This window comes from Macaca mulatta, chromosome 1 (genome assembly GCF_049350105.2).
Source record: "Macaca mulatta isolate MMU2019108-1 chromosome 1, T2T-MMU8v2.0, whole genome shotgun sequence".
NCBI classification, from domain to species: domain Eukaryota; kingdom Metazoa; phylum Chordata; class Mammalia; order Primates; family Cercopithecidae; genus Macaca; species Macaca mulatta.
This window is the reverse complement of record NC_133406.1, coordinates 207,737,342-207,749,847: the sequence shown is the minus strand read 5'-3', so window position 1 is coordinate 207,749,847 and position 12,506 is coordinate 207,737,342. Positions and strand designations below refer to the sequence as shown.

Genomic DNA, 12,506 nt, shown 5'->3' with positions numbered 1-12,506 from the left:
GGCAGAAGCAAACAAATTCTCTCTGGAGGAGGAATCTTCAGTTTAGGCTTCTCAGAGATAAGGTTTCAAAGATAAGAATGCTCACAGATAAGATTTCAAAGTACATGAGCTCACAGTCAAAAATCACAACATACAAAGAAACAGGCTGGGCGCAGTGGCTCACGCCTGTAATCCCAGCACTTTGCGAGGCCGAGGCGGGCAGATAATGAGGTCAGGAGATCAAGACCATCCTGGCTGACACGTGAAACCCTATTTCTACTAAAAATTAAAAAAAAAAAAAAAAATAGCCGGGCATGGTGGTGGGCACCTGTAGTCCCAGCTACTTGGGAGGCTGAGGCAGGAGAATGGCATGAACCTGGGAGGCAGAGCTTGCAGTGAGCCGAGATTGTGCCACTGCACTCCAGCCTGGGCGACAGAGCAAGACTCTGTCTCAAAAAAAAAAAAAAAAAAAAAAAAAAGAAACAAGTCACTGTGAGGAAGAACCACAAAAGCAATAGGTAGCAGATCAGACCTGCATTTACTTCATATATTGGAATTATCAGGTGCTAACACTCTTTTACAACGTTTGAAGAAATAAGAAATTGAAAATATGACCAAAGAATAAGTGAATATAAAAATATGTTGCAGCAGATTTTAAAAAGGATTAAATAGAACTTCTAGAAATGAAAAATATGAAAATTGAAATTATGGCCAGGGTAAGCAGCATATTAAAGACAACAGAAGACAGACTGAGAGAATGGATAGAGTTGAAGAAAGTATCCAAATGTAGCACAGAGACAAAAAGATACAGGAAAGGCTAAGGAAATGGTGCATAGAGTGAGAAGGCGTAATGTCCAATCATAGTTTCAGGAAGAGACTGTATCAGGATACAGATGCCACACTAGTAATTTGAACAGGGACATTTTAACATAAAGAATAGTTAATTCTAAAGGTGATTAATTACAATTACTAAGGCTGGGCGTGGTGGCTCATGCCTGTAATCCCAGCACTTTGGGAGGCCGAGGCGGGTGGATCATGAGGTCAGGAGATCGAGACCATCCTGGCTAACACGGTGAAACTCCGCCTCTACTAAAAATACAAAAAATTAGCTGGGCGTGGTGGCGGGCGCCTGTAGTCCCAGCTACTCGGGAGGCTGAGGCAGGAGAATGGCGTGAACCTGGGAGGTGGAGCTTGCAGTGAGCCGAGATCATGCGACTGCACTCCAGTCTGGGAGACACAGCGAGACTCCATCTCAAAAAAAAAAAAAAAATTACAAGTACTAAAAGGAGTAAAACCAGCTACCACTGCTGGTCCTGGGGGAGAATGAACAAGGGAGGAACTTAGAAACACAGAGGACGAGGGCTCCTCCCTCCAAGGCTGATATTGAAATCTTTGAGGAGAGACTGTAGTGTCACAGAAACAGCAGTCTACCAGTGGCAAACTTGTCAGAGGGTGACTACCTCAACAATCCGTGCAGCACAGAAGCAGCCTGCTGCTGAGTGGGGGAGAATCTCACTGGAAGGTGCAGGCCAGGGCTGAACTGTGAAGGCCACTAAGGTGAATGCTACCATGTACTTGCTGGGTAACCTTAGGCAAGTTACTTAATCTTTCTAAGTCTTATTTCTGTAGCGTCTCCAGTTGGAAAATGAGGGGGCTGAACTTTAATTACTAATGTTGCTTCTTGTTTTTGAAGTGAGGCCATTCCAGTGTATCTCCACGAAGTTAGAGTTGGTTCCTTATTGAGACGATCTGTCTTCATTGTGGGGTTTTGTTTTGATTTTTCTGTAGTTTTGATCAAGAATAGATGGTACAGCTATTGAATGCCACATTGAGATGGTAAAATGTAAATGTCTAGAGTAACCACTATAAGAATAGAAATAAGATAATATAACTTCTAACACAGAGGGTAATTAAAATAGTTTAGTTTTGATACCAGCATAAGAAATAGACCAGCTAAGGCAAACTGGGAGGAATATTGAAACACACATATAATTGATAAGAGATTAGTAGACAAAATATATGAAGAATTCTTTTTTTTCTTCCTGAGACGGTGTCTTGTTCTGTAGCCCAGGCTGGAGTGCAGTGGCTCGGCTCACTGCAAACTCTGCCTCCCAGGTCCAAGCAATTCTCCCACCTGAGCCTCCCAAGTAGCTGGGATTACAGGCACATGCCACCATGCCCAGCTAATTTTTGTATTTGTTTTTTTAGTAGAGATGGGGTTTCACCATGTTGGCCAGGCTGGTCTTGAATTCCTGACCTTGTGATCCACCTGCCTCGGCCTCCTAAAGTGCTGGGATTACAGGCGTGAACCACCGCGCCCGGCCTGAAGAATTCTTAAGTAAGAAATAGAGACAGACAAGAATCTCAAGAAAATAAGGAAAAAAGCAACTCAATAGAAATACAGGCAAGATACTTTGCCAGGCAATTCACAGAAGATAAAATGAAAAGGTGCTCAGTGGTAATCAAGGAAATGCAAATAAAAGTGAAAATGAGATACCATTTTATACCAACTAGATTAGAAAAACATTAAAAGCATGATAATGCCAACTGTTGGTGAGGATATGGCGTAGTTGGGTCCTTAGGCACTGCTAGGTGGGAGCTGGTGTATCACTACTTTGGGAAAGAAGTAGGCATTATTCAGATAAATTTAAACATACATATGCCCTACATTACAGCAAGTTCCTAGGCCTATATTGCAAAGAAACTCCTGGCATGTGTGTTTGAGGAGCTATATCAGAACGTATATATCTTTATAATATAAAACATTGGAAACGACCTTAATGTTTGTTGGCAGGGTAGCAGATACATAAATTATGGTGTATTCTGTACAGTGAATTCTATGCAGTGTATTGTGAACTTGTAGAGATTACACACTATAATTTCATTTATATAAATTTTAAAAGTGTGCAAAACTAAACAATACATTGTTTAGGGTTAGGTACACTCATGGAAAACAAAGTAAGGAAATGATGAACATGAAAGTGAGGATGGTGGCTACCTCTGAAGAGGTTAGGAAAGAGGGGACGTCATTGGAGTGGGCACATAGGGAGTTTCAAAGATATTGGAAATTTTATCTTTCTTCAGCTGGGTGGTAAGTATACAGATATTCATTTTATTGTCATTTGTTATATCTTAGACATGATACAAATGTTCTTTTGTATAAATTATTTAACAAAAACTGAGTTTGTCATTTGCTTTATTATTATTCTTTGACAGGCTCACATTTATTCTTTTACCACATTACTTCTAATGTTTAAAAAAACATTCTGGGGATTTCAATTAGTAATAGTTTATTTAATCTAGTTATTAAATTAGGGAGAATTCTCTTTTTTGCTTTACTAAGTTTTTCTAGCTAGGATAGTGTAAACTTTGTATCTTTTATTTCTTCCACGAAGGTTTTGTTATTATTATTTTTTTGAGACGGGGTCTCACTCTGTCGCCCAGGCTGGAGTGCAGTGGTGCACTATCGGCTCACTGCAACCTCCACCTCCCGGGCTCAAGCGATTCTCTTCAGAGGCCTCAGCCTCCCAAGTAGCTGGGACTACAGGCGCCCACCACCTAGCCCGGCTAGTTTTTTGTATTTTTTAGTAGAGACGGGGTTTCACCGCGTTAGCCAGGATGGTCTCGATCTCCTGACCTTGTGATCCGCCCGTCTCGGCCTCCCAAAGTGCTGGGATTACAGGCTTGAGCCACCGCGCCCGGCCAATCTTTTGTATTTTTAGTAGAGATGAGGTTTCACCATGTTAGCCAGGATGGTCTCGATCTCCTGACCTCGTGATCCGCCCGCCTCCCAAAGTGTTAGGATTACAGGCGTGAGCCACCGTGCCCAGCTGGTTTTAATATTTTATTTGAGTAAGTATTACTGTGGCCCAAGTACATCCAATAATGTAATAGCTTAATGCTTTCACTACTATTGTGAGCGAAAACTTTTCCCTGTGTTTTTGAGCTGAGATGCTGGCTTGCATTCTAAAATTCATTGATTTCCTCTAGTAACCATACCCACCCCCTTACGGTTTTCCAGGTGGGCAAATACGTTATCTGCAGTGTAATATTTTATTTCTTCATCTTCTATGTATTATGCTTTTTTGTTTCTTTTATTCTGATAGCTATTGCTGGCATTTCTCATGATATATAAAACAGGAATGATGACATAAAGCTTCAGACTTGGATCAGAAGACATGGGTTCGAGACCTGGCTCTGCCATAGACCAACTGAGTAACCTTAGTCAAAACAAGCTACTTAATCTCTCTGAGCCTTATTTCTCTAGTTTCCCCATTTGGAAAATGACGGGGCTGAACTTTAGTGTGTCTCAATGAAGTCAGAGTTGGATCCTTATTTAAAATAGCCTCTCTTCATTGTGGGGTTTTGTTTTGTCTGTAGTTGTAATAAAGAATAGATGCTACAGGCTACTGAATGGTATGTTGATATGTATTGGGAAAATTAAACTTGAACTGTAGATCTATATTTTCCATGTTATGAAGCCAGTGACCGACTTCTCTCCTATTGTCTGCACCTTTCATTTTAAAGATAAATTATTTAACTGTTGAAGATGACTCTTTGAATATGACTGTGAATTTGGTTAGCTAAGATTTCGTGTCAGGTTTTTGCCTATATATTTATATATTCACAAATGAGATTTTGGCCATAGGTGTTGTGTGTGTGTGTGTGTGTGTGTGTGTGTGTGTGTGTGTGTGTTGTCCTTGTTTATCTCATTGTTGTCTTTTAACATATTTTTGTATGAATTATTGATTTATTTTTATTTTTATTTATTTATTTTTTTGAGATGGAGTTCTGCTCTGTCACCCAGGCTGGAATGCAGTGGTGCGATCTCAGCTCACTGCATCCTCCGCCTCTGGGTTCAAATGATTCACCGGTCTCAGCCTCCCAAGTTGCTGAGGTTACAGGCGCCTGACACCATGCCCGGCTAATTTTTTTGTATTTTTAGTAGAGACAGAGCTTCACCGTGTTGGTCAGGCTGGATGATTTTTTTTTCTTTTCTGGTTTTTTTTTTTTTTTTTTGAGACAGCGTCTTGCTCTGTCACCCAGGCTGGAGTGCAGTGGTGCCATCTCGGCTCACTGCAAGCTCCACTTCCCGGGACTACAAGCTCCCGCCACCACGCCTGGCTAATTTTTTGTATTTTTAGTAGAGACGGGGTTTCACCGTGTTAGCCAGGATGGTCTCGATCTCCTGACCTCGTGATCTGCCCGCCTCGGCCTCCCAAAGTGCTGGGATTACAGGTGTGAGCCACCGTGCCCGGCCTTTTTTGGTTTTCAAGATGGAGTTTTGCTCTTGTCGCCCAGGCTGGAGTGCAGTGGCACGATCTTGGCTCACTGCAACCTCCGCCTCCTGGGTTCAAGTGGTTCTCCCGCCTCAGCCTCCTGAGTAGCTGGGATTACAGGCGCCCACCACCACGCCCAGCTAATTTTTGTATTTTTAGTAGAGACAGGGTTTTGCCATGTTGGCCAGGCTGGTCTCAAACTCCTCACCTCAGGTGATGCACCCACCTCCGCCTCCTAAAGTGCTGGGATTACAGGCATGAGCCACCATGCTTGGCCCATTGATTTATTCTTTAAAAGTTGAAGAATTATTTAGGGATTCCATCAAGGCCATGCACCTTTTTCAATGTTTGACCTTGTTTTTTCTGTGGCTCTGTCAGACATATGTGCCTTTGAAGAAGGCAGCTAGGTGCAGCCAGGAGGCTCCTTGTCTGGGACTGCCCGGAATTCTACTAACTCCCAGTAGAGCCTGGGGCAGGTCACCTTCCCTCTCTGAGTTTTCTCATCTGTAAAATGGGAATGCAATCATGCCATCTGCCTCCCACATAAGGTATGAAATGGTGGTGGTATGTTTTGTAAATGAGGGACCCCCTGCCCTCTCTCACAGAGGGGCCTAGTGGCTGGGAGACTGGGCATCTTGGATTTTTGCAGATGCTTGTCCATTTCCACTCAATTATCAGACTTGTAAAAATAGCTGAGATTTACAAGCTTGTTGCCACAGCTTTTAGAATATTTATTTCACAGATTCCTTTTTTTTTTTTTTAAATAGGCTAGGCGCAGTGGCTCACAACTGCAATCTCAGTACTTTGGGAGGCTGAGGTGGGGGACCACCTGAGTTCAGGAGTTTGAGACCAGCCTGGCCAACATGGCAAAATCCTGTATCTACTAAAAATACAAAATTTAGCTGGGTGTGGTGGCGGGTACCTGTAATCTCAGCTACTCAGGAGGCTGAGACAGGAGGATGGCTTGAACCCAGGAGGCAGAGGTTGCAGTGGGCTGAGATCGCACCACTGCACTCCAGCCTGGAGGACAGAGTGAGACTCTGTCTCAAAAAAAAAAATTAAATAGCTACATAAATAGTAAAAGCATAGCTTTGCATTATTTCATGTAAAGTTTTAAAATCTTTTTTTTTCACTTTTTTTTTTTTTTAATTTACACCACTAATAACAAGTGAGGGAATGCTAACTTCTTTTTTTTTTTTTTTTTGAGACAGAGTCTCACTCAGTCACCCAGGCTGGAGTGCCATGGCTCGATCTCTGCTCACTGCAAGCTCCGCTTCCTGGGTTCACACCATTCTCCTGCCTCAGCCTCCCAAGTAGCTGGGACTACAGGCGCCCGCCACCATGCCCAGCTAATTTTTTGCATTTTTTTAGTAGAGACAGGGTGTCACCGTGTTAGCCAGGATGGTCGCGATCTCCTGACCTCATGATCTGCCTGCCTCAGCCTCCCAAAGTGCTGGGATTACAGGCGTGAGCCACCGCGCCCGGCCGGGAATGCTAACTTCTTATAATCCAAGGGTGCCTTTTCTCTTTACCATGGAAGAATCTTTAAAATTGATTTTCTCAAAGATCCTTGTAGATTCATTTATAGAGCATCTCCTCCACTCATCTTTAAACATTAGCTTAACGTTTTTCAATGAGTGGGGCTAAGGGAAATAATTCAGAGAAATTGAAGTTAATTTTATTCATTAACGAAAAGTTTATAAACAAGAATGTTCAGTTATATGAACAAAGATACAGTATTCCTTTGTCTCCCCTTCTTAGAATGTGAACTTCATGACCACAGGAATTTTATTTTGTGTGTGTGTTTACTGCTGCATTTCCAGCTCCTAGATCACAGCCTGGCAATTAGTAGGTGCTCAATAAGCACTTTTGAATGAATGAATTCCTGAAGATTGGATAGCTATCATTCTTAACTTACATAATGTACATATTTTTCTTTATTAATGGGACTAATAGATTATTAATTAACTTTTTGTCAAATATATGAACATTATTTCTGCTTATGGAAACTGTGACTTTTCTTTCTCAATTTTCCTCATTCCTGCTCTGGCTAAGGTATTGAAATGCCTTTCCTTTTTCTCTGCTGGTTTTCTCTGTTGCTTCTGTCTATGCCCTTTGGATGACTTCTATTCATATCCTTTTTCTCTCCTTTCTCACTCTTTTTCTTTCTCATCACTCATGTGTTCCACGTTCTTTAATTCATTTATTTACAAAATATTATTCGAATAAGCACCTAATGGATGCCAGCCTGCTAGGCATGGAGGAGATGGGGATGACAAGACCTACATGTCTCCTGGGCTCATGGAATCTATAGTCTTCAGGGAAGACAGACCTGAGCAGATATTTCACAAATATTTATGAGTTATGGTAAACACTATGAAAGCAAAGCCTGAGGGAGCATGGAGCTTTAGGAAAGGCTTCCCTGAAGCCATTTTAGCTGGGATCTAAAGGAGAAATAGGAATTTGTAGGTTTGGGGCCTCAGGGAATAGCAAGGAGGCAGGTAGGAGGTATGGGAAGGGAAGTAGGGTTTACCTGGGGAGCCCAGAGCAACTGGAGTAACTGGAGCACAGCAAGTGCAGTGATGGGAGAAGAGGCCCCTCAGAGGGCACAGTCATCACCATCAACATTTCAGCGGTGACTCTAGGACCTGCCTGGCAGGATCCCTGCCGACACCGTGGCAAATGGCATTGATACCTTGGTTGTCCACAGTCTGTTACAAATTTCTGGATTTGGAAATCATTTAAGAAAAAATCTTATGTCATTGGTAGTTGTGTCTTTGGGCAAGTCATTTAAGCTCTCAGAGCCTCAGTTTTTCTGAAATGAGAGTAATTGTGTCTACTCCATGGGGTCCGTGACCTCTGCCAGGTCCCCCTGTGATTGTTGTTGGAAGTCCATCTTGCTCATTAGACTGAGGGCCTGAGGGAGGGTGAGTCTAGCCCACCAGTGTACTGCTGGCTCCTGTTGCTGGGCCTGGCATGGAGTGAGGACATCTGGGAGGGCTTCATAGACAAGGGAGCCCCAGGGCTGGGCTCAGAGGACAGGCTAGATTTGAGGGTCGGGGAAGGGCTGTAGAGGTGTGGACATACCGACGTCTGGAAAGAGGCCAGTGAAGACCGAAGTGCAGAGATGGTAACAACAACAATCACAACAGTAACAGTTACAATTGTGCTGACCTTCCGTGCACCCTCGCCGTGTGCCGGCCACTGTTCTACATGCTCTCCATACACTAACTCATTTATCCTTGCAGGAACCTTATGAGGTAAGTACTGTTGTTATTCCCATTTTACAAATGAGCAAACTGAGACATGGAGAGATTAAGCATTTTGCCCAAGGTCACACAGCTAACAACTGCTGGAACCTGGATTTAAGACCAGGCATTTGTGACTTCAGAGTGTAAGAGGCAACGAATGCAGAGAAGTGGGAAGGGCCTTAAATGCTAAGTTAGGAGGCCCATCTAGACTATCCTGTTGGCTATGGGAGCCATAGAAGGCTTTAGAGGGAGGGAGTGGCAAGGCTGTTGTATGCCCAGGAGAGCTGGCATGGCCATCCCTTCTTCCTACAGAAACCATCCACAGAGCAACCCCTGTACAGCAGCAGCCTGTGGGGCCCGGCGGTTGATGGCTGTGACTGCGTGGCTGAGGGCCTGTGGCTGCCGCAACTACATGTAGGGGACTGGCTGGTCTTTGACAACATGGGTGCCTACACTGTAGGCATGGGTTCCCCTTTTGGGGGGACCCAGGCCTGCCACATCACCTATGCCATGTCCCGGGTGGCCTGGTAAGAGGGCCCTGCTGGAAAATGGGGGTATGGGGAGGAACTGGGCAGAAATGAGGGAAACCTGGGATTTGAGATTCTGCTTCTGTGTAATCCAATTTGACAAATAGCTGTTGGCTGCTGATCCCACGTGAGGCCTGTGCTTGGCACCTGGCTGTGGCCGTGAGTGAGGCTGGGCTTTCCTAGAGGAGCTCATAGCTCTGAGGGAGACACAGAGAAGCAGACAGGCCCTCGTGATAATACTGTGCCCGGTGGAAGCGCAGAGCCCTCCCTGAGGCCCGGGCCTCCCTGAGGAAGTGGGAGTCAACTACAGGAGGGGGTGGTAGGGCTTCCCTGAAGAAAGGAACAGAAAGCAAGTGTGGCGCATTCAAGGCTCTCATGGAGGGTGGCTGTGACTGGAGAGGGAGGCAGGGCTAGATCTGGGAAGGGCTTGAAGGCCGAGTGGCATGCTTTGAGAGCAGCGGGAGGCATGGACCAGTTTGAAGCAGGGGCATAACACGGTCTGAGTTGCACTTTGGAAAGACCACCCTAGTTCCTGTGCAGACTGAAGACAACGGCAGATGCAGAAAGAGCTGACCAGTTGGGTGGCTGCTGTGTGACACAGGAAGGACTTGGTCTGTCTGCTTGCTGAGCCTAGGTCTTTCCATCTACAAAATAGGTGTAACAGTAGTCCTGCCTGCCCCACCAGGCTAGTCCTGGGATCCAGTGAGGCATGCAAGAGGCATGCAAGATGGGGGAGTCACATCCAGTGAACCCTGACTGAGGTCGTACGTTAGGCATCGTATGACTATTTCACCCACACAAAACTGTGTGGGGGTCAGCGTTATCACAGAGGGGTCATTCTTCTGAGGTCACACGGCTAGTCAGTGGTGAAGTCCCTCTTTGGGGGTAGGGAGAGGGCTACAGAAAGCAGGAGCAGTTTGCCCAGGCACATTCAATTCCTCTGCTGTGTCCAGTCTCAGGACTGTCACCAAAGCTGAGACCTGAAGGCTAAGGAGGAATTAGGTGAGGGTTGATGATGCAGGGAGAGAGACAAGCATGGGTCCAGGCGAGGGAGAGGACATGTGTAAGAGCCCAAAAGATGGCCATAGTGGATGGCCCAGGTGTGCGGGCCGGTGTGGCTGGGAGTGTGGCGGGGGAGGCGGGTAGGGCTGGATCTTGCAGGGCCTGAGAGCAGAAGGAAACTGCTGGCAGCTCAAGGGCAAGGATTTACTTTCAGAAAAGATGAGTCTGGGCCCTGGCTGAGAACTGTCTGGAGAGGGCACGAGCTGATCAGGGAGACTGAAGTGGTGTTACCTGTGGGGATGGAGACCACTGGGCACAAGAGGATGTTCAGAAGCTGGGCTCAGCAGGGCCCGACTGGGTGTGGGAACAAGATTGCCAACTGTTTCCAGCTCTGATGGTGGAGCCATTTATCAACATGGGTATGTAGGAGGAGAAGCAGTTTGTGGGATTTTTTGAGAGAATGGGATATGATTTTGTTGTGTTTGAAGTCCTAAGCCTGGGGTATGATGAATGTGGGCTTTGGAGTGAGAGTTGGGTTCAGTCCTAGTTCTACCACCTACTAGGGATGTGATCTTAGGTAGGTCACTTCTCTCTCTGGGGAACTGACTGATTACATCATCAATGCAATGGGGATGGTAATGCCTCCCTCATGGGGTTTTTGGGAAGATACAAATAGATAATATAAGTGCCTGGCATGATGTCTGGCACATAGGAAATGCTCGATACATGTGAATTTCTTTCCCTTGTTGGGGGTGGGGACCACATGGGAGTAGGAAGCAGTTGGGGAGGGGTCAGCAGCCTGTCCTTGCCCCTGCCCTCAGCTGAGCTCGGGCTCAGGTGAGAGCCCTCTGCCCAATCGGGCTGCGTCTCCAGGTACAGGGGCCTGCCAGCCCCATGCTGGCTACTTGCAGCACCCCTTTTTCACCCCTAGGGAAGCGCTGCGAAGGCAGCTGATGGCTGCCGAACAGGAGGATGACGCGGAGGGTGTGTGCAAGCCTCTGTCCTGCGGCTGGGAGATCACAGACACCCTGTGCGTGGGCCCTGTCTTCACCCCGGCGAGCATCATGTGAGCGGGCCTCGTTCCCCCTGGAGAACCCCAGCGGGGCCTCAGAGATGCCTCTGGGAGAGGTGGGGAAGATGGCAGGCAAGGGTACCCTTGACCAGGACTCTGGTGCCCACCCTGCCGCCCCCGTGCTCCACCTGTAGTGTTTCTGCCCTGTAAATAGGACCAGTCTTACACTCGCTGTAGTTCAAGTATGCAACATAAATCCTGTCCCTTCCAGCTGTGTCTGCCTCCTCTGCAGCGCAAGGGGCCTGGTCAGCCAGGTGTGGGGGTTTTCTTGGGGTCTCCTCTGGTCTCCTTCCACCTTTGTAAATATAATGCAATAAATAAATATTTAGGTTTTTTAAAACTGCAGCGGAATCTGGCCATTCGATTCACAAAGCAGCCTGGGCTAGGCCTGGTGCAGGATTTCCCCACCACGCACTGATGAGCCCACACCCTCTGCCTCAGTCCTGAGCCCTGGCTGCAGCATGCGCCTCCTGCACTGGCACTCACCGTCTCTGACTCATCTCTCTCAACCTCATGGGCCTCCAGTCCTGGTGCCATAAAGAAGGGGCTGCTGTCAGGGACTGAGATGGGCAGTTACATAGCTCATAACTGGTGAATGGCCTTTGTGTTAGTCCAACACCCAGCCTAAGGCCTGACCCAGAGTAGGGGCAATGGAGTATTTAACACAGCTGTGGAAATTCATACCGAAGATACAGAGCCAAGAAATGGGTGTGCGGGAGGTTTTGAGTGCACCCTGCACCTTTGCTCTCCCTGCAGGTTGGCAAGGCAGTCAGAGTAAAGCAAACACCTGGTGGTCGGTTTCGCTTCTTTGGGCAGTGCCTGTTAGAACAGGGCTGGCCACGGAGTATTGCTGTGTCCAGTGCCGACAGCCCTGGCATCCCCTGAGACTGGCAGTGCTTATCAGGACAAAGGCTTCTTCACACCGCCGGGTTCCCAAATTATGCACCTGGGGTGTGTGAGCTGTTGAGCAAAGGAGTTCAGATCCCGCACAGTGGCTGCAGGGGAATCTAAATATTTTTCTGCTGCAATTAAAAGATTTGAGATATAATTAACATGCAATCAAATTCACCCTTTTAAAGTGCAGAAGCCTTGGCATGGTGGCTCACACTTGTAATCCCAGCACTTTGGGAGGCTGAGGTGGGTGATCACCTGAGGTCAGGAGTTTGAGACCAGCCTGGCCAATGTGGCAAAACCCCATCTCTATTAAAAATACAAAAATTAGCCGGCTGTGGTGGTATGTGCCTGTAATCCCAGCTACTCAGGAGGCTGTGGCAGGAGAATCGCTTAACAGGGAGGGGAAGGTTGCAGTGAGCTGAGGTTGCAGTGAGCCGAGATCACACCACTGCACTCCAGCCTGGGCGACTGAGCGAGACTCCATCTCAAAGGAAGAAATAAA

The 12,506-nt window shown here is 46.5% G+C and overlaps 1 protein-coding gene across 10 annotated transcripts in view; it reads left to right on the top strand.

Moving 5' to 3' along the window:
* Positions 1 to 11,455, top strand: part of AZIN2 (antizyme inhibitor 2) — a 42,037-nt gene extending 30,582 nt beyond the window's left edge. For 6 of the 10 annotated variants that reach the window (XR_013413374.1, XM_028843774.2, XM_028843801.2 and 3 more), the window contains 2 exons: positions 8,822 to 9,036; positions 10,970 to 11,455. Coding sequence is in view for 7 of the 10 variants with exons in the window: in XM_028843774.2 (XP_028699607.2) it covers positions 8,822 to 9,036; positions 10,970 to 11,108 (354 nt within the window). In the remaining 3 variants the exon portion in view is untranslated. 10 annotated transcript variants of the gene reach the window in all.
* Positions 11,456 to 12,506: the final 1,051 nt, after the last annotated feature.